Here is a 25,750-nt window from a genome sequence, read left to right as displayed (position 1 = left end):
TGTGGAACAACGAGCTCTTTCATGCATTGCTTATGAGAATGTAAAATGGTACAGCCGTTCTAGGAAACAGTTTGGTAGTTCCCCATAAACATACCATTACCAATATGATCCAGCAATCACATTCCTGTATATCCTAGAGAAAAGCCATGTCCACACAGAAAGTTGTACACTCATGTGCATAGTATCTTAGTTTGTAATCACCAAAAAGTGGAAACAACCCAAGTGTCCTTCAGTAAGTAAATAAACCATAATATAATCCACATAATAGAATACTACCTAGTAATAAGAAATCAACTATTACACACAAGTTGGATGGATCTCAAAAGCATTGTGCTGAATGATAAAAAGCCAGTCTCAAAAGATTAACAACTATCTAAATTCCATTTATAATGCACTTAAAGTAACTAAATTGTAGTGATGGAGAACAGTTCAGTGGGTTCCAGAGATTAAGGTTTGGGGAAGAGTGTACCTCGAAATTGGAAGTATAAGGGGTTTTTGTTTTGTTTTGATGGTACAGCTTGTATCCTAATTTTGGTGGTAGTTGCATGAGTGTATACATGTTAGAAAATCTGAGGGCATGTGAAAACTGGTAAAATCTAAAAAAGTCTGTAGTTTAGTTAATAGTATTGTGTAATGTCAGTTTCCTGATTTTGATAATGTACTATGGTTAAGTAATACGTTCTCCTTGGGGAAAGCTTTTTGGAAGGTACACCGTAAGTACAGTAACTCTCTGTACTATTTTGGCAGTTTATTATGGATCTTAAATTATTTCAAAATAAAAGTAAAATAAATACAGTGTTAAAAATTTTTGAGGCGTAAAGAGAATAAAATGTGAACTGGTTACAGTACTGTTCATTGAGGTAGTTTGAGAAAAGTGGTCTTGAGGTTTTGTTTTGTTTTGTTTTTTGTTTTTCATTTAAAAAAAACAATAATAGCTGGGGATTCCAAAGAAATTCATGCTCAGCTAACAGTGTATTTTTCATGTATGGCTAGCTGCATGGAGAAATGAGACAAATACTTGGTCTTGGAGAAGAGGTATCCAGATTTGACATCTGGTCTAATTGTTGTTGATGGTTTGGTTTTAAAGCCAGTGAATAGACAAGTGCTGTAAGTACCAGTACTACCCAGAGGAATGGTACTTTGCAGAATGGAAAACTCAGCAAAACTGTATAACTTAAACCCTGACTTTTATTTAAAACAAAACATTTGGAGCAACTTTTGCACAGGAACAGTTTCAACCATTGTTTTCCTTTGCCAGTACTTCATCTTTTACACTTGATCTTAGCCAAAATGCTGAGAATCGATACTTTATCTTTTTACTCCTGTGTAATAAGACAGGGCTGACTATTCATAGGCATGCTTTTTACTCCTTTCCCCCTTCTACCCTCTTCCTCTTCCTCTTCCCCTTTCTGTCCTCTTCTCTTGTCCACGTTTCTTCCCCTCTATTCTCCTCCCAGCTCCCCTTTTTTCTATCTTACTTCCTCTTCTCCTCTTTTCCCTTCTCACTCGCTTTTTAAAAAGAGTACCTGTCATATCATACTTGATGATATGTTTTGAGGAAAGAGTCCCTAAATGAATTCTGTCAACTAAAATGATGATGGAGGACCTTTCTGACATTCAATCTTAATTTTTGTAAGCATGCTCTTTATAACCTCAACAGTTCAATTGATTCTGAGACCTGGGAATTAGGGTATAAACTTACAGAGAAAAGTTGAGGTGCTTGAGAAGATACATTTTCTGTGCGTTTATATAGGATTGTCAGATTCTGGCTCCTTGTATAACTCAGCTTTTCTTCTGTATCCTTGGAGATAGTTTTATTTACATTATATTCTTGAATGAGAATACGAATCATTAATTATCTGCCTTTCCTTTGTGGCCCTTCTGGTAGCAGAAAAATATTACCAAGGTTATTCTGGCGTGGAAGTCTCTTGAATCTAAGTTGAGGGTTTTCTAGAGACCACCTGGAACTCCCAGAGATTACAGAATACTGTCTTGAAAGCCTCGATGGAAGAAATGTCCCACATTTGCTTGTTGCTTTCTATTGGATTTACGGAATTTCCATCTTTTAAAAATGACTTTAAAGCATTTAGTAGAGACTTACAGGTAAAGAGCAAAAGTTTTTAAAATGTATTATTTAAAGTAAGCTAAATGTGGCTTTACTTACCAAGACAAGCTTTCCTCTTCAATGACTGTATAGTAACGATCTGCCTTTACTGTGGTCTTTCAGTCTATAAACTCTGTATCTTGGTATCTTTCCTCCCTTAAGTTTCCACTCTTAGATTTTACAGAATACCCATAGGGAAATTTCCCGAAGCACTTGGGCCTGAGCTATTGTGTTGTCCTTACTACCTGGAACAGATCGTTCAGGTTGCTAGAGGGGTGGAAAGGATGCCTTAGTACAGTCTTAACTTTGCTATGGAAAATACTCTTGTTTAATATGTTAAGAGACAATAATTTCCGGTCTTGGCTTTTAAAAGTGAGCATGCTTTTTAACTGTCTCTTTCATGGTTATTAACTATGCCAGAGTCTTCATTTTAATTACCACATGGAATACTTCAGTTCTCTTATTTGCTTCATTACCTTTTCTCCTTGGTTTTGAAAATAATGTTAGAGAAATAAAATCAGATTGTTTCTAATATAATGAAAAGCTTTCAACACCCTATTAATGAATTCTTTCTTCATTAGCAACACAAAGCTAGATATTGCAAATCTTTTTAAACAAATTAAAAACTGTTTAGTCTTCTTATTAGAGCAGACAAAGAGCACAGTACAATTTAACTCACCTGACCTGACCCGTTTTTTTGGTTTTTACTGAACTGTCTTCACTGGAAATAGGAGCTATCTTTGACTTAACTCCTTCCAATAGAAGGGATTTCTTAGAGAGGAGTTGGAAGGATCTCCTGGGGTTCTGATTCTTAATTTTCAGTTTACAGAAATAGCTAGATATGTGTTTTGAGCCTGGACTTCTTGCTGCATCTTGTATTGAAGATATCATGGTGAAATAGATAAGGGCAGTGGACAGTGGATCAAGAGACCGTGCAGGTCTCTTGAACCTGAGAGGGTTTGCCACCTGTTAATTTATGACTATGGACTTGACATCACCTTTGTCTCTGTAAATGTAATTCAGTTGAACTAATGGTTATTGAGCATTTACTGTTTGCAAGAGGTGGCTGGAGATATTATGTGCAGTTTATATTGACTAAATGTTTTCTTTGTTGTTAATTTAGCCTTTTTCTGCAGTGTTTTTGGTCAGTAGTAACTCTGGGCGGGTGAGGGATACTACATTGTGGCTGGAAAATTTGTACTCTGAAGTTGCTTTTATTGGTGTGTAGGAAAAATCTTTATTAAAAGTCATAGAAAAAAGTCATTAAAAGCCACAAAATCAGTACTATTTGGTAATATTTTATAATTCACAATGCTACTAATTTACTAAGTGGAGTCAGTGGAAACCCATAAATCCTAAGTAATAGAATAATGCCTATGGTTTACTAGTTGATTGAAATTGTTCTTTTTTTGCAAAGGGGAAATTAACCTGGTATCCTAATTGGAAATATGTCCAATAGTGACTATTTTTATATTTTAACCTAAGTAAAATATGTCAGCGTTATGATGGTACCTTACTGAATTAGTAATCGTTTATTTCTAAGGACTGCTGTTTTCCTTCAAATACCATTTTGGTTAGAGGCTTATTAATTCAAGTATTGTTCCCAATTGTTGATTTATAGGGCAGAGAGAAAAAACACAGCTTTCAGCTCTGTTGAAGCAGGGTCATTCTTGGAAACTAATAGTGTCAGATGAAATGCCTCAGATAGTGTAAAAGAAAATAATGGGCCAGGAGTGGTGGCTCATGCCTGTAATCCCAGCACTTTGGAAGCCTGAGGTGGGAGGATGGCTTAAGTTCACAAGTTCGAAATCAGCCTGGGCAACATGGGAAAACCCGTCTCTACCAAAAAATACAAAAATTAGCTGGGCTACTTGGGGGGCTGAGGTGGGAGGATGGCTTGAGCCCAGGAGATTGAGTTTGTGGTGAACCATGATTGCGCCACTGCACTCCAGCCTGGGCAATAGAGCCAGAACTTGTCTCAAAAATAATAATTGAAGAAAATAAAAAGGGAACTGAATTCAAAAGAATCCTGTTATATCTTAAATCCTTATTTTTTGATTTATATGTACTATGGTGACAGCTTTGCTGATGAATTATAATTACAAAAATGTTACATAACATTGTTAGCATATAAAGACCCGTGATTGGGCTACCTTGCAACACTAACTAATACTCAAAAAGAACACACACATACAAAAAACTGGATTTATTCAGTGTGAAATAATGTCTCTTGAAACTATGAGGATAAATAAGAAGTATGTTCAAATTAATTTTGTGCATATACCATCTCATTTATTTAGCCTCATAGTAGCTCTGAGAAAGAAGGGTGAGTGAACAGGGAGAGGCTGTGTAGGGAGGTAATTTTTGTGTCTATTTTAAACTAACCACTTGAAACCAAATCACACAATTGAGTTCAGAGCAGAACCTTCATTGGACCAAAATCATATCTTTAACCTCTCTATCCAAGCCCTTTCATTAGAGAATGTTGTCTTAGGTAATTTTCACAAATGTACCTTGTATTTCTAAAACTTGAATTATCATTATTGCAAGGAGCTAGAATTTATCTGCCTATTGGTGAGTCTGACTTTTAAGTAGATCCCATATACAAAAATCTCATATTATAAAACATAATTTATTGTGTTTATAGTTTAGAGTAAAGCTTCTTTTAGTAATGAGACCCTTCTATATATCTTGCTCATGGATATGACACATTTTCTAGTCTTTTGCAGACATCAACTGGATAGTATAAAACTAGGATCAGTGGTAACTGATAATAGCTATTTGGTAAGAAATTTGAAAACTACAAAACTATGGCTCTGTATCCCTTTTATAGAGTCCCATAAATCTCTTTATATTTGTTGCTATTCTGTAACAATGCTGGATAACAAAGGCTTAGCTTAGAATAGGGGTTTTCTATAAAATTTCTTTTCATCACAATAAATTCCTGTTCATTTCAGAGTTGTTGCTTTATTTTTTTTCTAGATATGTACTCTGATAAACCTAATCTTGTGTTAGGAACATAAATACCTTTTCTATTCTTTAGTGTCCTCTGCCTTTTTCTGGAACTTTTATGAGCAAGTTATTTTGAATTTTCCAGACTTCTAAATATTTGGACAAAAAAATTGGGCTGTGACTCTGAGCTTTTTCAGTGTTTCATTTACTGTTATCAGTACAGTCATTCATTTTCTCGTATCACCCTTCGAGTCTTCCATTCATCACCTTATATGTATAGACATTTCTCATTTCAGAATCAAGCATAATGGATTTTACCTCTTTCTTTGTGTCCTCTATGACATAAACAGAAAAGAATTAATATAGTCTGTCTTCAGCTTGATTTGAGATACACTAAGCATCATTCATTAAACCACTTGTACAGATTGCCCTTTTAGGTCTCAGCTCTTGTGCTCAAAGCGTTAGGTTCTAGTCAAACTCTGTTCTTAACACAGTGAATATACTTTCTTAAATGTAGATGTGAGTCTTCTTTTAAATAGAAAATCTATAGTTTCCAAACTAAAGGTCAGATGTTTCAATTATTATGTTCCTTCACTCTTTTTTTCTTTAAAAAAAAAAAAAAAAAGACGACGACGACTAACGTAAGATATAATAGTAGGGGAAATTGGGTGTGAGGTATATGGGAATTCTCTGTGCTATCTTTGCAGTAATTTAGTACATCTAAAAACTGTTCTAAAAGAAAAGGTTTATTGAAGAAGATATGAAGGACATTTCCTTTTTCATTCATATGAATTTTAGTGATATTCAAGTATTCTATTTCTCATGAAAATCTGACAAATGTCAGTGTTATTTGTCCATTCTTTTGATAAATGGAGTCAATAATAAACCTTTGGATCAGTTTGAGAATATTATTTATTCCCAGGATCCTTATACAATATTGCACAGAAATTAAATGATGCAGATCTCCCATTCCCACATGTTACCACACTTCTCTGTTCCTCTCAGATCTTTTGTGGCTATAGCAACAAGTGTGAGAATGCTTATTGCTTTAGGAGTCTGCCATGAGTTCATAGTTTCAAAGAATCACCAACTCTACTACTTGATTGTGGAAGCAATATTGACCAAATCTTGCTGAATTTTATCAGGGTTCTCTCAGATTCAAAAAGGCTCTTAACTCTTCCTCAGGTTCTTGATGGTATTTCTGCTTTAATCTAAAAAAAGACCAGCTTGCTGTGACACATTTGAATATGAAAGGTACCTCTTCTGGAGGTAACTTGTATTTTCCCTTCTCAGTTTTTCCTTTGGAATCATTTTACAAACTGCAGCTTTTGTTTCTAGGGCTCTGCTTGAAAGGACCGATGATATCCCTGGAAAATGGTTTTAGAGTTGATGTTTGGTGACTGCATTATTCAAGGCTCATATAAATTGAAAACTGGTTACATTGCCTCTTGCTATGTAGGATAAAAGATTCTGTTCTTAGAGTCACCCATCCTCTCTCACATAGACAAAACAGCTAGGAGAACTTCTCAGACTAATTTTGTTATATGAAGAACTAAGATGCCTGGGAATAATTTAGCAATAGCTCATCCAAATTAAAGCAAAGTTGAACTTTAGAATGGAAGAAAAAGAAATTATCATGTTAGCTAAACATTTGCTTTCTGGATCTCCCGATTAAAAAGTGGCATACTACATTTCAAGTTAGCCAGTATAGAACACGTTCTACATTCCGTTGTAAAAATGGCTGGTAGCTATTATTAAGTATGATTTTTTTAAATGTTCCATGCCTGATATTTTGTAATTGTTGAAATCAGGTATCCCTTTACTCAGTGGCTTTTACTTCATAATGAAAAAGTAGATTTTGTTGTAATATATAAAATTGTGGAGATAGATGGAATTAACAGAGAAATTAGAATTTGTCTTTTAAGATAATCTGAGTTTCATCATAGAAGGTAAGCTCAGAATGCTGAAATCCTGCTGGAATAAATGAACTGTTTTACTTTTTTCATAAAGATACTGATGTATGCAACTTTGAATTCAGAGATAATTCCATTTGCATGTTCTGAGTGATGAAGAAGTGAAAGAAGTAAGAGACTGAGTAATAAAGAAGTGAAAGAAAGAACCTATACACTGCTGGTAGGAATGTAAATTAGTTCAGCCATTGTAGAAAGCAGTGGGGAAATTACTCAACCAAAAACCATTTGACCCAGCAATCCCATTACTGGATATGTATGCAAAGGAATATAAATCATTCTACTATAAAGATACATGCATGCATATGTTCATTGCAGCACTATTCACGATAGCAATGACATGGAATCAACCTAAATGCCCATCAGTGGTAGACTGGGTAAAGAAAGTGTGGTACATATATACTATGGAATACTATGCAACTGTAAAAAAGAATGAGATCATGTCCTTTGCAGGGGCATGGATGGAGATGGAGGCCATTATCCTTAGCAAACTAATGCAGAAACAGAAAACCAAATACTGCATGTTTTCACTTATAAGTAGGAACTAAATGATGAGAACACATGGACACATAGAGGGGGAACCACAGACACTGGGGCCTATCGGAGGGTGGACAGTGGGAGGAGGGAGAGGATCTGGAGAAATAACTAATGAATACTAGACTTAAAACCTGGGTGACTAAATAATCTGTACAACAAACCCCCCGTGACACAAGTTTACCTGTATACAAACCTACACATGTATCCTTATACTTAAAATTAAAAAATAAAAAACAAAATGCAGTGTTAAAAATGAGAAGTGAAAGAATTTTTTTAAATGTAACTGCTTAATTTCACATTTGTTTGGAGTTCTTCCCAAGAAACTTGCTTTTCACTGCAATCTCCTTAAATATGTACGTATAGTTTTCATTGGATTCATTGAAATCCAATCCAGCAGGATTCTTTCCTAAATAAGAAACGTACTGGATCAGTCCTGACCTATTTTATGATTTTTGGTACTTGTCACCTGTAAAGAGAAGTTAAGGGAACATCACCCTAACTCCACAAAAATACAAAAATACCATCAGAGACTATTATGAACACCTCTGTGAACACAAATTAGAAAACCTACAATAAATAATTCCTGGAAACATACAACCTCCCAAGACTGAACCAGGAAGAAATTCATACCCTGAACAGACCAATAACAAGTTCTGAAAATTAATCAGTAATAAAAAGCCTGCCATCCAGAAAAGGCCCAGGGATAGGCAGCCAAATTCTGCCACACATTTAAGAATACCTGGCACCATTCCTACTGAAACTGTTCCAAAAAATTGAGGAGGAGAGACTCCTTCCTAACTCATTCTATGAGGGCAGCATCATTCTGATACCAAAACCTGGCAAAGACACAAGAACAAAAAGAAAACATCAGGCCAATATCCTTGATGAACAAAGAAGTAAAAATCCTCAACAAAATAATAGCAAGCCAAATCCAGCAGCATATCAAAAAGCTAATTCACCACAATCAAATAGGCTTTATCCCTGGGATGCAAGATTGGTTCAACATACACAAATCCATAAATGTGATTCATCACATAGGCAGAATTAAAAACAAAAAGATTATCTCAATAGATGTAGAAAAGGCTTTCAGTAAAATTCAGAATCTCTTCATGTTAAAAATCCTCAACAGACTAGCCATCGAAGGAACATACCTATAAATAGTAAGACCCATCTATGACGAACCCACAGACACCACCATACTGAGTGGACAAAAGCTGGAAGCCTTTCTCTTGAGACCTGGAACAAGACAAGGATGGCCCACTCTCACCATTGCTATTTAACATAGTTCTAAAAGTCCTAGCCAGAGCAGACAGGCAGGCAAGAGAAAAAAATTAAAGGCATCCAAATAGGAAGAAAGGAAGTCAAACTACCTCTCTTTGCAGGCAGTATGATCCTACACCTAGAAAATTCCATAGTCCCTACCCAAAAGCTCCTAGATCTGAAAAACAACTTCAGCAAAGTTTCATGCTATAAAATCACTGTACAAAAATCAGTAGCATTCTATACACCAGTAATGTCCAAGGTGAGAGCTCAGTCAAGAATGGAATCCTAGTCACAATTGCCACAAAAAGAATGAAATACCTAAGAATACTGCTAACTAGGGAGGTGCAAGATCTCTACCAGGAGAATTACAAAACACTGCTCTAAGAAATCAGAGATGACACAAACAAATGGAAAAACACTCCAGGCTCATGGGTAGGAAGAATCAATATCATTAAAATGGCCATAGTGCCCAAAGCAATTTACAGATTCTATGCTATTCCCATCAAACTACCAATGACATTCTTCACAGAACTAGAAAAAACTGATTTAAAATTCATATAGACCCAGAAAAGAGCCTGAATAGCCCAAGCAGTCCTAAGCAAAAAGAACAAAGCTGGAAGCATCGCATTACCCGAATTCAAACTACACTACAAGGCTACAGTAACCATGGTATTGGTACCAAACACCATGGTACCCATACCATGTATCACCATACCAAACAGCGTGGTACTGGTACAAAAACAGACATATAGACCAGTGGTACAGAATGAGAGTCTGGAAATAAAGTCATACACCTACAACTTTCTAATCTTTGACAAAGCTGACAAAAACAAGCCAAGGAGAAAGGACTCCCTATTCAATAAACTGTGCTGGGATAACTGGCTAGCTATATGCAGAAGATTGAAACTGGACTCCTTCCTTTCACTGTATACAAAAATTAAGTCAAGATAGATAAAAGGCTTAAATGTAAAACCTAAAACCATAAAAACTCTAGAAGAAAACCTAGGAAATACCATTATGGATATAGGCCCTGGCAAAGATTGCATGATGAAGATGCCAAAAGCAGTTGCAACAGAAACAAAAATTGGCAAATGGAACCTAATTAAAGAGCTTCTGAACAGCAAAATAAATTATCAACAGAGTAAACAGACAACCAACAGAACAGGAGAAAATATTTGCAAACCATGAAAGGTCTAATATCTAGAATCTATAAGGAACTTAACAAGCAAAAAGCAACATTATTAAAAAGGCAAAGGACATGACAGACACTTTTCAAAAGACATATACACAGTCAATAAGTATGAAACATCACTAATCATTAGAGAAATGCAAATCAGAATCACAGTGATATACCATCAGAATGAGATAACAGTCAGAATGTTGTTATTAAAAAGTCAAAAAATAACATGCTGGTGAGGCTGCAGAGAAAAGGGGCATTTATACATTGCCAATGGAAATGTAAATTAGTTCAACCATTGGAAAGTAGTTTGGCAGTTTCTCAAAGAACTCAGAGAGCTACCATTTGACCCAGCAATCCCATTATTGGGTATATAACCAAAGGAATATAAATTATTCTGCTATAAAGACATATGCACTTATATGTTAATCACAGCACTATTTGCAATTTCAAAGACATGGAATAAACCTAGATACCCACCAGTGGTAGACTAGAAAAAAGATGTGGCACATATATATCATGGAATAGTATGAAGCCTTAAAAAAGAATGAGAGCACGTCCTTTGCAGCAACATGGATGGAGCTGGAGGTCACTATCCTAAGCAAACTAATGCGGGAGCAGAAAACCAAACACTTCATGTTCTTATTAAAAGTGTGAGCTAAACGTTGAGTACATATGGACACAAGAGAATTATAGACACTGGGGCCTACTTGAGGGTGAAAGGTGGGAGGAGGGTGAAGATCAAAAAACCACATATAACTTACTATGCTGATTACTTGGGGTGTATAGCAAACCCCTATGACACACAGTTTATAAAACAAACCTGCACATGTGCCCCTGAAGCTGAAAGCAAAAAAAAAAAAAAAAAAAAAAGAGAAGTTGACCTCTCTGTACTTGTCTTTATTTTTGTTTCTCTTTCTCCCTGACAGAATCCCAAGGACTGCAGCAAAGCCAAGAAGCTGGTGTGTAATATCAACAAAGGTTGTGGCTATGGCTGTCAACTCCATCATGTGGTCTACTGCTTCATGATTGCATATGGCACACAGCGAACACTCATCTTGGAATCTCAGAATTGGCGCTATGCTACTGGTGGATGGGAGACTGTATTCAGGCCTGTAAGTGAGACATGCACAGACAGATCTGGCATCTCCACTGGACACTGGTCAGGTAAGGAGCTTGTGCAGCATATGAGATCTCTGGGCTGATTGACTCAATTACCAGATTATTAGATTTCTAGGTAGTCCTTCATGGAACATACTTGTCTTTTCCTCTGGATCCATGAATACTATACATTATCCAGATAAAATCTAGAAGAACAGTATTTTATTTTAAAAGTATTTTATTATGTATTTCATTTCTGATGCTCATTTTTATGTGAATTTAGCAAAATCACTGAGTTTTTTTCAGGGAGCATAATTTAATATTTTAATTATAATGATATGCCTTTCATTCTGTAGGATGATTTCACATTATTGAACTCATTTTAATATGAAATAATCATCATATAAAGTAGTCCAGTTTATACGGACTACTATATATGAGTAGCATGAACATGCATGAGAATCACCTGGAAGTCTTCATAAAACTCCATTTTCTGATAGGGAAGGTCTGGGGTGCAGCCTGAGAGTTTTAATTTCTGACAAAAGTTTTAGGTTTAGGGACTGTGCTTTGAGAACCACTGAGGTGGACCTTGCTGGTAACTTTATCTTCAAATGAAGCCTAATTTGTGTGATTTTAATTGTATTCAGGAAACATTTAATTAATAGTAATGTGACTAAGGTACTATACTAGGCATTATAAGCAGATACATCACTAAGAAATTTCCTTTCTCTCCAAGGAAGTGGTGATGGTGTAGAATATAGAAAAGAGTTTCTTACTGCTAGCCTAGTGCTTTTCTTTCTACAATCATGATCTTTAAGATCTAAAGTTGGGCTACCTTGTTTAAATTGTGGCTTTATTGTTTTGTAATCTTGGACAAGTTACTTAACCTAGGTCTTAGTTTCCTTATCAGTAAAATGAAGAGTAATAACTTACTTTATTGAATTGTTGCTAGATTAAATAAAATAATATATGTAATGCACTTACTACCTGATATATGAACTCATATCTAGTAATTTTTAGCTACTATGAATAGCCTTTATTCATTAAATGTATAATGAGTGCCTACAGTGTGACAGATACTGAATTAAGTAATCAGGATAAATGCTAAGCAAGACAATATACATCCTCTGCACTCACATCTTGTGGGAATTCCAACATTTTTTTAAAAACTGAAGCATTTCAGTTAATATCATTTATTATGGGGCTAAGTACCTTTTTTCACAAGCTACAACACTAGATACAAAATAGGGAGCTATGTCATCAGCAAAGTAACTTTGGTTCCTTCATTTCTTTTGCTTCCTTTGAAAAAAAAATGAGTAATAATATCTGACTCTTTGCAGAAGTGTCATGAAACTTAATTGAGTACTTTCTATAAAATACTTTTGAGTTGCTCTGCAAGAAGTCCTGTATGGATTAAAAGTATTTTGTGATTTTTGTCTTCTATAGGGTAGAAGCCTCATTTTATATATCAACTGATTTTTTATTTTTAACTTACTTCAGATTTTAAGGTGAACCTCTTTATCTAGAACCTAGTTGAGCTTTAAAGTTTCATCTTTTCCTGATCTGGTCTGTACTTTTAACAGCTAGTGCCAACAGATCAGTTATAAAGGTTAGGAAGATACTAAATCTATCATTCAGGAAAAGAAACTCTGCCAGCCCCACTATGGCTAACTTTTTTCGTTTCATGGACTTAGTTCAGTTTAAACTTCCTTGATTGTGGAAATAATAGGCAGGGCCAAACTTTGCTTCTCTGGTTCTAGGGAGAGAAAACTTTTTGGATGGTAGTCAGAAAAGTGAAATTACCAGATTTATCAGGTTTAATATACAGTTTAGCCCTGCCTGTATGCTACAAGTGGTTATTTGGTTTGTTTGATTTTTAATTCTTACTTGTACATTTTGTAGTCTGTAGTGGCAACCACAGGGTATGAAAATTTTAAATGGCTTGAATTTCAAGCACTCAGAATTTCTTAATGTTACAACTAAAGAGGATATAGAAATCATCCTTTCTTTATTCATCTGGAATCAAAGGCCTAGTAAAGGCTAAATGACTTACCCAGGGTCATACAGCTTATAAATGCCAGAACTCTGGTTAGCACATTACTTCTCCGTACCCCTCGTCTAAGTCCTTATCAGTAAACTCATGCCAAACACTTTACCTAGCAGAATGATGATTAGAGGCACAGAAACTGCCTGGAATAACTAGAAATTAAATAAAATAATTTTAATAATTTAGATACCAATCTTATATCTGAAAAGAGATTTCTTTTAAGATTAGAATATTTTTGTTTTTATGAAGAGTATAACTGCCATAGATTTCTGTCTGCTTATTTACATTATATATGTACCCTTTAGAGAAACTATTGAACATATTTCCAAGAATTAAAGGAAATAGTGAATTTTAATAAGCTCCTTGACATTAATCCTTTAGTTAGTTATAAATCAACTATGTCTGTTGCCATTCTGAGTTGTAAAAAAATCTTGGGATAGTTCCTTTGTCACCATTACTGTGAAATTATTATTGTTCATACATAACTTGACATGATGTCCCTACAGATGGAATTTAGTAATTCTTGTTCAAGTCTGTCCACCAGTGCAGGAATTAGTTTGCACATTGATCATTTCATAGCTATATCATACCTTATTATAGGTTGACATCTATTTTTCTTCTGCATTATTTTATGTTTGTGTGTGAAACTATATCCTTTGTACCAAGTAAAATGGTTAAGTGAAGGAAAACACTAAAGGTGATGCTTCCAGTAAAAAGTAATCAAAATATTTCCCATCACCTGTACATGCCATGTCTATTCCTAATAGTTTACATGTCCTAAGGTTGATGATGAAATGATCAATTTAGTTTTTTACACCACAAGATGTTTCCTCAACCTGAACTAACTACACATACTAGACCCAATTCTTCCACATAGATTGCTTGTGATAATTCAAAATGGGAATCTTGCCTTTATGTTTAATGATTTGAAGTACCTTTCAACAATATTTATTTGTTTATTTATTTATTTTTGTTTTGCTGTGTTTTGTTTTTAGAGACAGAGTCTTACTCTGACACCCAGGCTGGAGTGCAGGGACATGATCCTAGCTCACTGCAGCCTCGAACTTGTGGGCTTAAGCAGTCCTCTCACTTCAGCCTCCACAGCACCTGGGACTACAGGCATGCTCCATCATGCCCAACTAGTTATTTTATTTTTTGTTAGAAATAAGGTCTCACTATATTGCCCAGGCTGATCTTAAACTCCTGGTCTCAAGCAGTTCTTCCACCTCAGCCTCCCAAAGTGCTGGGATTATAGGCATGAGCCACTGTGCCTGGCCTCAACAATTTATAATTTGGTTTTTAAAAAGATATTGACTATTTTAGGCTATATATGATGACTAGCTTTCAAAATACAGTTCTAGCTTATATAAATACCATTGAATAGATGGTTTAGTGATAGAGAACTCCATTTAAATTCAGTTCCTCACTTCAAACTTTTTCCTTGTAAAAATTAAAAATTATTCCCCTTAACAGTTAACCTATTTTGTCTTTCCTCCTCTTGTCTTTTCCCACTATCTTAAAAAATAAATAAGTTAAACTGAATTCTTAATATGATAAATGTAATTGAAAAATTTTATTTGTAAATGAAAATAATGACTAGTAAAAAAATAATTTATAAATATGATGAAGTTTGATGCCCTGGAGGCGAGGTGCCTGGTTTAAATACATGTCTAGGTAGATGACCATTTGGTATATTCACTTATCTAAACTGAATGGTAACCTTCTCTCCATGCCTCATTTCCAAAAGGTTTTAGTCAAAGAGTTTTATTTGACATCTTTAAGGTTTATGTGGCGGCAGCCTTAAAATAAAAGTAATTCAGTTAAAGTATTTGCTGTTTGCTAGATACCTATGCTGGACTACATGAAGACAGACACAGTCTCTTTCCTGTAAAGGGCAGTCAAGGGGGAAAGGTAGACAACTAAATAAGCAATTAAAATATGCTGTGCTAATGTGGTAGTATGGGTAAGTTAAGACTATCCTGAAGCAAATATCTAATACATATTTGGGGTTCTTTTGGAAGAAATGATTTTTAAGCTGAGACCTAAATTATGCGTAGGAGTCAACCAGGAAGGGACATAGTGGAAGAATCTTCTGTCAGTGGGCACAACATGTAGAAAGAGAGGCAAGAGAACATGGAGTCACTAGGGGAACTAGTAGTAGTTCATTGTAAAGCTTGAATGCTGAGAGACTAGCTAATGTTTCATTTTAAAAACAAACATCACTTATAGGATTTCCATTTTGATGGTTGTGTATTTTTGTTCTTCACTAAAACTGATAGGTTTTAATTTGAGATTCAAAGCTCTTTTTTTGATTTTGGTTTAGAGAGTAGACAGAGTTATAAGAAGTTGATTTCAGGTGCCTTTTTTTGTTATCTCTTAACTATTAAACTGTTTATTCAAATATCTCACTCAGGTCAGAAGGAAAATCTTTAGCAAGTAGAACACAAATGAAATTATACTTTCAATCTTTCCTTTGAAACTGATATTTTAACCTTTACAAAACTACTAAGATGTCTATTGGAATCATCTAAATATTCTAACCAAGTTGTATCCTTAATAATGATTGACGTCAGGTAGACCAATTTATAAACTGATATTAAGCAATAATGTGATTAAGAATATATAGGTATAATATATGTATTAGGCTATAGATATGTGTCTGTTAAGTCTTTTTACAGTAGTATTTTCAGTCTTTGATAATTGTATTAATAGAAACTTAAAACAAGTACATTTACTATTTTTGATCCCTTATGCTGCAAAAAATCTTGATTTCTCTGTTTAGGTGATCTGAGAGAGGGGAAGGATATTGGACTGTGAGTCTGATCCAGTTCTGTTGTTTTTAGCTTTCTGAACTTTGTGAATTAACTTTAGCTTCTGAACCTCAGTTTAGCTCTTTAAAAAAACTCATGATACTTATTACCTACCTCCCTGTCCACCTGGAATATATTATTGGGTTACAAGCTGCAACAACAGGAAAGCTATCCTTTTATTCTGAGATGAAAATCATGCCTTCATAAGAACTTCATATGTATTTTTTTAAAGTTAAATGGAAAAGTTGAAAGAAATACATAGAAGCAAGATAACTTCTGATAATAACTTCTAGACATTCAGAATATCTCTATGCTTAATAAATCCACCATTTAATCAAAATAAATTTCTGGGCCACTCATAGAGTCTCTCTGCAGCTACCTTAAGCCTTCAGCAGTTCTAAGTATTTTTTTTATCTCAACATACCTGAGATTTCTACCTTCTGGTATACTCTTGCTTGTAGTGGTTATTCTGTATAATTAGTGAAACTGGCTTTGTTGCAGGAAAGATGTGGTTGTGCAGGGAGGCGATTTGGAGAGTGAGTTGATACCACATATAGTTGAAAAGCTAGATGTCTCCTCTCCAAGATTCTAGTAGGTTTCTCTGCCTTTACCTGACTCCTTTTAGAATCATTAACCTAAATAAGTGTAATTGCAGATACATAAGGACTTTTGATTCAACTGCTATAAAACTTTTTTGTTTTATTACTTATGAGCCATAAAAGAAAGAAAGATCTTTGTTTCAGGAATTTAAAATACCAGTTAGAATATACTTATGTCTCAGAAGAAGTCAAACTGCTTTTCACCATGACATCTTCTTTCATTTCCCACTTGAGGAGATAGAAGTCTATGGTGTCTCATTAAAATCTCATTGAGATCATCAGGAAATATGGGAATAGGGAACTAAAGCTTTGTCCACATTATAGCCTTGACCCTTGTGAGCCTACACTCTTACAATTATAGATATTTATTTTCATATTTATCCTGTGCTCAAATTGAGTTGTGAGTAAACCTGGGGAAAGTTAATTAGAGATTTGCAACCTACCAGGATAAAACATGGTACCTTTTCTTGGACTATTAATTTTATTTACTGGTAGATAAGCTAAATCATTTTCAAATAATAAAACAAGATCTATAATGGTATAAAATGAAAATTTGATCAAACTCTAGCCCATTGATTGAGGCCAGTCTTCATATTCTCAGTAGTATGAGTTTACCCTCCACTGCTGTTAGCATTTTGGTGGAATATTTTAAGAAACACCATTCTGTGAGGTTTTTTTAGCTGTTTGTTTTACCTTGACAGAGATTCCATATGGCAGCAAGGCAGCAAGGCACTTCTAGGTTATTTACCTTCTAGGTTATTTACACAGTGCTAAGCGTTTGACCAGAGCACATTAAATGTAAAAAAAGAGGCCGGGCGCGGTGGCTCATGCCTGTAATCCCAGCCAGCACATTGGAAGGCTGAGGCGGGCCGATCACCAGAGGTCAGGAGTTCAAGACCAGCCTGGCCAACGTGGTGAAACCCCATTTTTACTAAAATAAAAAAAAAATTAGCCGGCCGTGGTGGCGGGAGCCTGTAATACCAGCTACTCAGGAGGCTGAGATGGAAGAATCGCTTGAACCTGAGAGGCGGAGCTTGCAGTGAGCAGAGATCGAGCCACTGCACTCCAGCCTGGGCGACAGAGCAAGCCTCTGTTTCAAAAAAATAAATAAATAAAAAATAAATGTAATAAACAAATAAAACCTCTCCCCCCAGATCCCCATCCAAATTTCAAAACATTACCCTTCACGCTGTGTGAGGCACTTTTATTAAGCTGTAGATTTTGTTTTGAAAAAAGTCTGTTAACTAAGAATGAATCTTTTTAGCAATTTATTCTCCCCTTTTTAGAAAAGGTCTGGCAGAATGAGTTCAGACTTAAAAAGAGGTGTGATTTAGGAAAAAGCAATACCTATTTAGTAGCATCCACCTCATTGTGGAGCGCAAACTATTTCATTGGAAAAGTTTCTGAAAAATCCCCTAAAGTCTATTTAGAACCTATCAAAGGTTGTTAGAGCTAGAGATAGAATCCAGTGTTCTTAATTTCCTGTGGGGTGTCTGGGCCACATAGCCTTGATAACTGTCTCAGAAATTGTCAATGTTTTTATAAGTACTGACATACCTATTATGATAGGTGTATTCCTTAAAGGTTTGGCATAAATTATTACAAATTGAGTCGTGTTTTAAACATTCTAGTGGAGCTAGATTACAAAGTAAATAATCTTTTTTCTAATAGGAGCTAGTAGTCAGTTGCCTGATTCACCCCCCATCCTTCCTTCCTTCTTCCTTCCCTCCTTGCCTTCCTTTCTTCCTTTTGTAAGTATTTGGGTTTTTCTGTTTTCCTCAGACATACTTATGTGAATCTTTGAGTCTCAGTCACAGTTGACCTTCAACTCAAACATCAAAGTATAGAAAAAGAAGATTGCAATCTTTTAGTAGTATTTTGATAACAGAGTCTTATTTGCTTAAAACATGTGGATCACATTAGAGTGATTCTACAAACAAGGTAATTGTTGAAATTTTGAAGAAAGTCAAGAATGCATCCTATCCCTTTTGGTTAGTTTTATATGCCAGAGCTCTGAGTATGATGTGAATCTATAATTTCTTTGTCTCCCTTTCTCAGGGTTATATAAATCGTAGGCTAATTTCGTGGAATAGGAAATAATAAAGTCTGTGATCTTTAGTGGAATTATACATATTTTTTTCCCCTCCAAAAGGATGTTGCTCAGTAAGAAAGTTCTATAGTGGTTTGTACATTAGGTTCCATTGGAAAAAAAGACATATTTGTGTGTGTGTGTGTGTGTGTGTGCGCGCGTGTGTGTGTTTAAGTAATAGACTTTATTCCTCATGCATTTTTGTTGCCTTAGCAGAAGATCAGAAGCAGATTACAGAATCACAAACCTTCTTAGATGATACTTTGGTATCGGGCTTCTTTTTTTTGTTTTGCATCCCAGAATAAAAAGATCAAAAATATTCTTAGCAGTTATTGAAAATAATTAAGAGTTGAGTCCACCTCTTCCTAAAGAGGTCCTCCTTGTGATTCAATTTTAGTCTCCTATTATAAGTAGCCATTAAACTTAATTCAGGTTATATTCCCTGGAAGCAAGAAATTGCAACTAGTGATACTATAAGTCATATTGATTTTCCCAAAATATATATTACAATTAGAGTTATCATTCTTGTTCAGATTTTGATATCTAACTTTACTTTTGAAAAAGTACAACTGCCAACAAGTACTGTATTAGGTATAAGTAATGGGCACATTTATATTTATAATGTTTTTAATTACAGAGTTTCTTTAAAAAAATGGATCACTATCATAAACAGGGAAGTGCATTAGTCATTCAGTAAAAATTTGAATGTTTCTAAATGCCATGGGGAGTATAAGGATGACTCTTCAGGAATTTGTCATTGAGTATCATGAGACCCATACATCTGTAAATGTAAAAAAGGAAAAAGGTACTGTCATAAGAGAGGTATAAAGTCCTGTGGGCCACCAGAGAATTGAAAATCTGTTTCTGGCTGAAGGAATTAGAGACTTCACTAGATCCATGAGCTGAGCTCTTAAAGAATGAAGAAGAACATCATCTACCGGGACAGATCCATGTCATTGATTTGGAGTCAGAAGTTATTAACTGTGTGACTTTGGGTAGTGTCCCTTAACCTCCCTGTTCTGTGTGCCTTACAGAGTTGTTATGAGCATTCAGAGTGATAATATATTTTACAGTGCTTTATATATTCTAAATCACCATATGTTATTATTACCACTTTAGTTTTATGGGAACAAAGCAAAATTATAATAATAGCATAATTGGGTTATAGAGTTTCAGCAGGACTTCTTTTAACTTTAACAGCCAACATTAATGAAACTCAGCTACTTGATGGCTTTTTGTGTAGCCATCCTCCCAAGGAGAGCCAGCTTTGACTGCCTAGCTCCCCCAGCCCACATGAGGATCATTCTCCACTTCTGTTGGGTTTTATTTAGGTTGCCCTGTAAAAATCTCAGTGTCTAGACTGATTAGACATCAAAAATATGCTCCTAATCAAGGAGCTGACCAGTTTCTCTTAGTTTCTGGGACAGGGTTGCCTTCTTAGATAGAGCCTTTGCTGACCCCAGTCAGAGAGCTCTCCTGACAAAACAGTCTTCAGTACAGTCTTCAGTTAGTCTTCTTAAGGTCTGCAAGTTGATAGGATGATGGCTGGGAGTAAAGGGGGATACTAGGAATAAACCATTTTGTCTTGGAGCTCTAATATGTGTATAATACTAAGAGAAGCAAAAATAGGCCCCTGGGAAGGCTCTACTCGGTGGGAGCGAACGCTTAGGAATCTGAACATACCCCAGGTGGGAATTTACAAGTAACTTTTACCTAAAAGTAGAGAGGGATTTTTCAGTTAAAAGTGTTTTTTTTGTCTAAACACTAGCAATGGAATTGTACAAATCCTAAGGATCTGAATATTAGAAATACATAAAAGTGAGGGCCTTTGACTGAGAAAACATCCCTTTGGTACCTCTCTATTAAATAGAAGGAGCTACATAATGCCAGACCAGCAGAGATTATGTAAGCAATCAAAAACGTAGTATTGAAGCACTGTAGCATGATCCCGTCCTCTCTAGGTTTTGGGTCTTGTATATTATATTTGAAGCTATTATTCTGGGAGAATATAGTACATCTAGGTTCTGGCTAGGAATGAACTAGAACACTTCAGTGGGATTTTAAGGCATGGTGAAAAAAGTAGTTGATGAATGAGTAAATCACCAGTATTTTTCTTTCTTTGCCGCCACTGTCCATCTTGCTGTGTTCACTGAAATCAAATGTAGGAGTTGGGGAGTAGGTTAAATAGCTGCCTCTGCTGCTACATCTGGCAAATCTCGATCCATATAATTTAGAATTAATAATATGACATTGACAAAAATAGGCATTATACTATATGTTCTGCTTTTCTAGATTAGATCCAGTACCAACCATGGGGCCACCCAAACTGAGATATTAGAATCTATACAGCAATCTTTCTGCGTTCTTTGGAAATATAATACCTAGATTGAATTCAGAATGTGATATCTACATTTTAAAAGTTATGTGATGTCTCTATTTCAGAGGGAAGATTATTATTTTATGGCCTGTCATAAATGACCATCTTAGAGGCACCCATTTGTTTCATGTATGCATTAATAATGGAAATTGAGTTCATTCAATTATTGTAATTTTTGTACATCTGTATCATGATTTATATATTGCCTCATTGATGAACATATAAATTATTTCAAGTTTTTGCCATTATAAACAGTGACAGTGAGTATCTTTATGCATATCTGTTTGTGCATATATATTAATTTTCCTAGGGCAGTGCTTACAAACTTTATCACATTATACTATATGTAAAAATTATTTTTACTGCCCATATTATCATCTGGGGGATGGTGGCAAAGCTACAGAGGTCTCTGACAGCGTGTTACATGTAAAATCTTATTGTCTAAAAAAGGGCTTGACAAACTATGGTCCTCAGACCAAATTTAGCCCCCTGCCTATGTTTGTAAATAACGGTTTTATTAGAATACATTCATGCCCATTAGTTAGTTAGTGTTTTGTCTGTGGCTGCTTTTACACCACAGTGGCAGAGTTGAATGGTTGCAACAGAGACTACATGGCCCACTGTATTAGTCAGGGTTCTTCAGACAAACTGAACCAATAGGATATATAGTGAGATAGAGCCTGAAAGATTTATTATAAGATCAGTACCTTATCATTAGCTCACACAATTATCAAGTCTGAGAAGTTCCACCATCTGCCATCTGCAAGCTGGAGACCCAGGAAAGCCAGTACTGTATTATAGTTAAAAGGCCAGACAGAGAGCTGGAGGGCTGATGGTGTAGATTCCAGTTCCAGTCTGAAGGCTTGAGAACCAGGAGTACCAGTGGCAGAAGATAGATTACCTAAAGATATTCTCTTGTGTTTTCTTCCAGAAACTTTATAGTTTTAGCTTTTGCATATATGTCTATGATCCCTCTAGTGTTAATTTTCATGTGTCGCATAAGGGTTAAGGCCATTGTTTTCCATATTTTTATTCAGTTGTTCCAACCTTATCTGTTGAAAACTTTTCCTATTTGAATTGCCTTGGTGTCTTTGTCTAAAATCAATCAGTAATATATGGATCTATTTCTGGTTTCTCCATCCTGTTTAGCTGCTCTATTTATGTCTATCCTTACACTTAAATTTTTATCAGCCATCAAATATTTCACAGCATGTTGATTAGAAAGCTGTACATGTGCGTAGAAGTGGTATTGTTAGGTCATAGGAAAGTATCCATTTCTTTAACTTGCCTACATATGCCCATTCCCTCTATGGAAAAATTATTTCAGTATCTCCTCTGCTCTCAGAATCCATCTCCTTTTAATCTGTCTTCCACAGTGCCATCAGAATGATATTTTCAAAACCAAATATGACTTTCTGTCCTTTCCTAAAGCCTTCCATGGCTGCTTAGCGTATAGAAACTCCTTGCTTAGAATGTAGGATATACGCCCCTTCACATAAACAGCCTGCTTTTCAAAATGTGCCCTGCACTCCATAATTCACTAGTCCACCTACAACTGTATTCCTTGAAATGAAAGTTTTGTGTACTTTTACTGCTATACTGGGAATATGTAATTCTTTCTCTCTAGAGAATATATTTCCTCCACTTCATCCCATGAAATCCTATTTATCTTTTAGTATCATTCCCTTTGTGATATTTCCCTCCAATTGACCCAATGTTTTCACTGTATTTAAACAGTTTGTTTACATGTTTCTTTGACTATGTTGTGAGTTCTTTTTTTTTTTTTTGAGGCGGAGTCTTCACTCTGTCCCCCAGGCTGGAGTGCAGTGGCACCATCTCGGCTCACTGCAAGCTCCGCCTCCCGGGTTCACGCCATTCTCCTGCCTCAGCCTCCGGAGTAGCTGGGACTACAGGCGCCCGCCACCGCGCCCAGCTAATTTTTTGTATTTTAGTAGAGACGGGGTTTCACCGTGTTAGCCAGGATGGTCTCGATCTACTGACCTCGTGATCCGCCCGCCTCGGCCTCCCAAAGTGCAGGGATTACAGGCGTGAGCCACCGCGCCCGGCCGTGAGTTCTTTAAGAAGTTTGTCCTATTTATTTTTGTCTCCTCATTGCCTAATACTGGCCAATACTTGCTCCTCGGTTTTCTTAAATTGAATAGTCTATGATAAGCAGAATGGTTCTTGAAAAATTTTAATCTCCTTCTGAATCTATCAAATAAAGAACATACCACCTTATCTATGTGATGCAAAGGTTTCTGGTGAAGAGCAAATGAAGTAATAGGCATGGAAATGTTTGAAGAATGTTTTAAAAATGTGATAGCCTTGTTGTTTATAACAAAATTTCACTAGAATTAATCCTCTTGGTTTCTTACAAGCTTTATTATGGTGGAACCTTACCTTCATTTTTTTGCATTGGTTAAAATTATCCTAATATTAAGACTTTAAAGATTTTTATTTCTAATGTTTTCAGTAAAACTGAAAATAACTTAGTTAAAAAATACTTTTGCATTTAAAACTATAGACTAATTAAGGCATTTTCTTTATAAAATCTCAGTTGTATGTGTGTATGTGAGTGTGTTTTTGGATATCTTTGATTCAGTAAACATATTGAGTACTGCTCAGTTCAGGCACTATGATTGTGATCACATTACAGTAGTAGCTAATATTTAGTGAACCATACTGTGTTACTGTGCTAAGAACATTACATATATTATCTCATTTAACATTCACAATAACCCTTGTTATCCACATTTTATATAGGTAAGTAACTTGCCAGAGGTAGTACAGCCACTAAGATACAGAAACCCAGTCTGACTTCAAAATCTGACCTTTCAATGTTGTGCTCAGGGATCAGTAAACTACAACACCCACAGCCTGGTTTTGTAAGGCTTGCTATATTTTTAACAGGTTGTTTTAAAAAGAAGATGTGACAGAGACGTATGTGGCCTGCAGAGCATAAAATATTTACTATCTGGCCCTTTACAGAACATGTTTGCCAACCTCAAGATGGTTAAAGAGAGTCCCTGTAACTCCAGAAGCTCCCAATCCAAATAGGAAATAAACACAAACATTTTAAAAGTCTGCCTCATGAGGCAAAATTTGGTTAGTGATGTTATTATTAAGATTTAAACAAGAATCCCAAAGGCACCAGGCATGGTGGCTCATGCTTGTAATCCCAACACTTTGGGAGGTTGATGCAGGAGGATCGCTTCAGACTAGGAGTTTAAGACCAGCTCATCAACATAGTGAGACCTGGTCTCTTAAAAAAATTTTTTTAAGTTAGCTCGGCATGGTGGCACATGCCTGTAGTCCCAGCTACTTGGGAAGCTGAGGTAGGATTGCATGAGCCCAGGAGTTCAAAGCTACAGTGAATTAGGATCATGCTATTGCACTCCAGCCTGGGCAATAGAGCAAGACCCTGTCTCAGAAAAAAAAAAAAAGGAACCCAAAGGGATTGGAGGTTGTAGTCATTCCAGCCAGAAAACTAGGAAGAAATGGCATTTGAACTGCTTTTGAAAAAGTTGTAAAGTGACCAGAAATCTTAGGTATACAAATCTGCACACCTGGAGTACTTGACAGGTGATGATAAAAATACTTGCCCGTGACATTCCAGGATACCAGAACTCCTGGGCATTATTTCTCCTTCTACTTCTTATTTGCTGAATTATGTAGAAGAGTGCATCAAAACATCTGCTTCTTAGTTTACCCTTTAGTCAGTTGTGAATAAAAAATTGGTTCTGATAGTTATCTTGTATTTTTCAAGTGAATCAAAAACAAATCTGATAGAGGGTGCTTCAGTGCAAGTATTTTTTAAGCTGTAAAAATGTGAAAATAGTAGTGCTTTAATTAAATAAACCTTGCATTTTGTATTCCGTCTTAGCTGTCATTGGATTAGCAAAACTGTAAACCAATGTTTACATTCACAGTAATTGCAATTTATTTATTTATTTAATTTTTTTTTTTTTTGAGACGGAGTTTTACTCTTGTCGCCCAGGCTGGAGTGCAATGGCACCGTCTCGGCCCAATGCAACCTCCGCCTCCCAGGTTCAAGTGATTCTTCTGCCTCAGCCTCCCGAGTAGCTGGAATTACAGGTGCCCACCACCACACCCAGCTAATTTTTTGTATTTTTAGTGTAGATGGGGTTTCACTATGTTGGCCAGGCTGGTCTCGAACTCCTGACCTCGTGATCTGCCCGCCTGGGCCTCCATAAGTGCTGGGATTACAGGTGTGAGCCACTACGCCTGGCCAGGTTTCTTATTTTTAGGAATTCAGCATGTAATTTTATAATACAATTGCATTAATTTGAGCGAAAAAAATGAAACCATGCTTTTGAAGAAAATTGGCAAAAGTTGTCAAGTTAATACAGAATTGCTTGTTAGGAAACTTTTTAATTGAATTGAGGAAATGACACAAGATCGGCATTGTTATTACTCAACCCTTGGTTGTAAACAGTGCCAAAGATAGAATGAACACTACCATGAACGATTTATATTTTGTAAATTAAGCACACAGAAAAATATTAAAGTACATTGGGAGATGCATTTTCTGTCAGCATAATTTAGAGTGTGACAGTTAAATAATCAAATATTTAGATATTGAGGAATTTTATTCTCAAAGAGAAAAAAGGATAGATTACTTTATGTGGATTGAAAAATATTCCAAACACCAAAAATAAAAGCAGAGGAGGCATAAAGATTCCCTGATTTTACAGTTTGTATAG

General features: G+C 35.7%; 1 protein-coding gene across 8 annotated transcripts in view; it reads left to right on the top strand.

The window, feature by feature from the left end:
* LOC105473712 (fucosyltransferase 8) overlaps nucleotides 1-25,750 on the top strand; it is a 276,824-nt gene that overhangs the window by 199,461 nt on the left and 51,613 nt on the right. For all 8 annotated transcript variants that reach the window (XM_071099996.1, XM_011727662.2, XM_071100001.1 and 5 more), the window contains one exon: nucleotides 10,933-11,170. In XM_071099996.1, coding sequence (XP_070956097.1) covers nucleotides 10,933-11,170 — 238 coding nt within the window. The remainder of the gene's footprint in view (nucleotides 1-10,932; nucleotides 11,171-25,750) is intronic.

This window comes from Macaca nemestrina, chromosome 7, assembly GCF_043159975.1.
Source record: "Macaca nemestrina isolate mMacNem1 chromosome 7, mMacNem.hap1, whole genome shotgun sequence".
NCBI lineage: Eukaryota > Metazoa > Chordata > Mammalia > Primates > Cercopithecidae > Macaca > Macaca nemestrina.
Note: the sequence above shows the minus strand (reverse complement) of the source record. Positions and strands in the feature narration are given on the sequence as shown.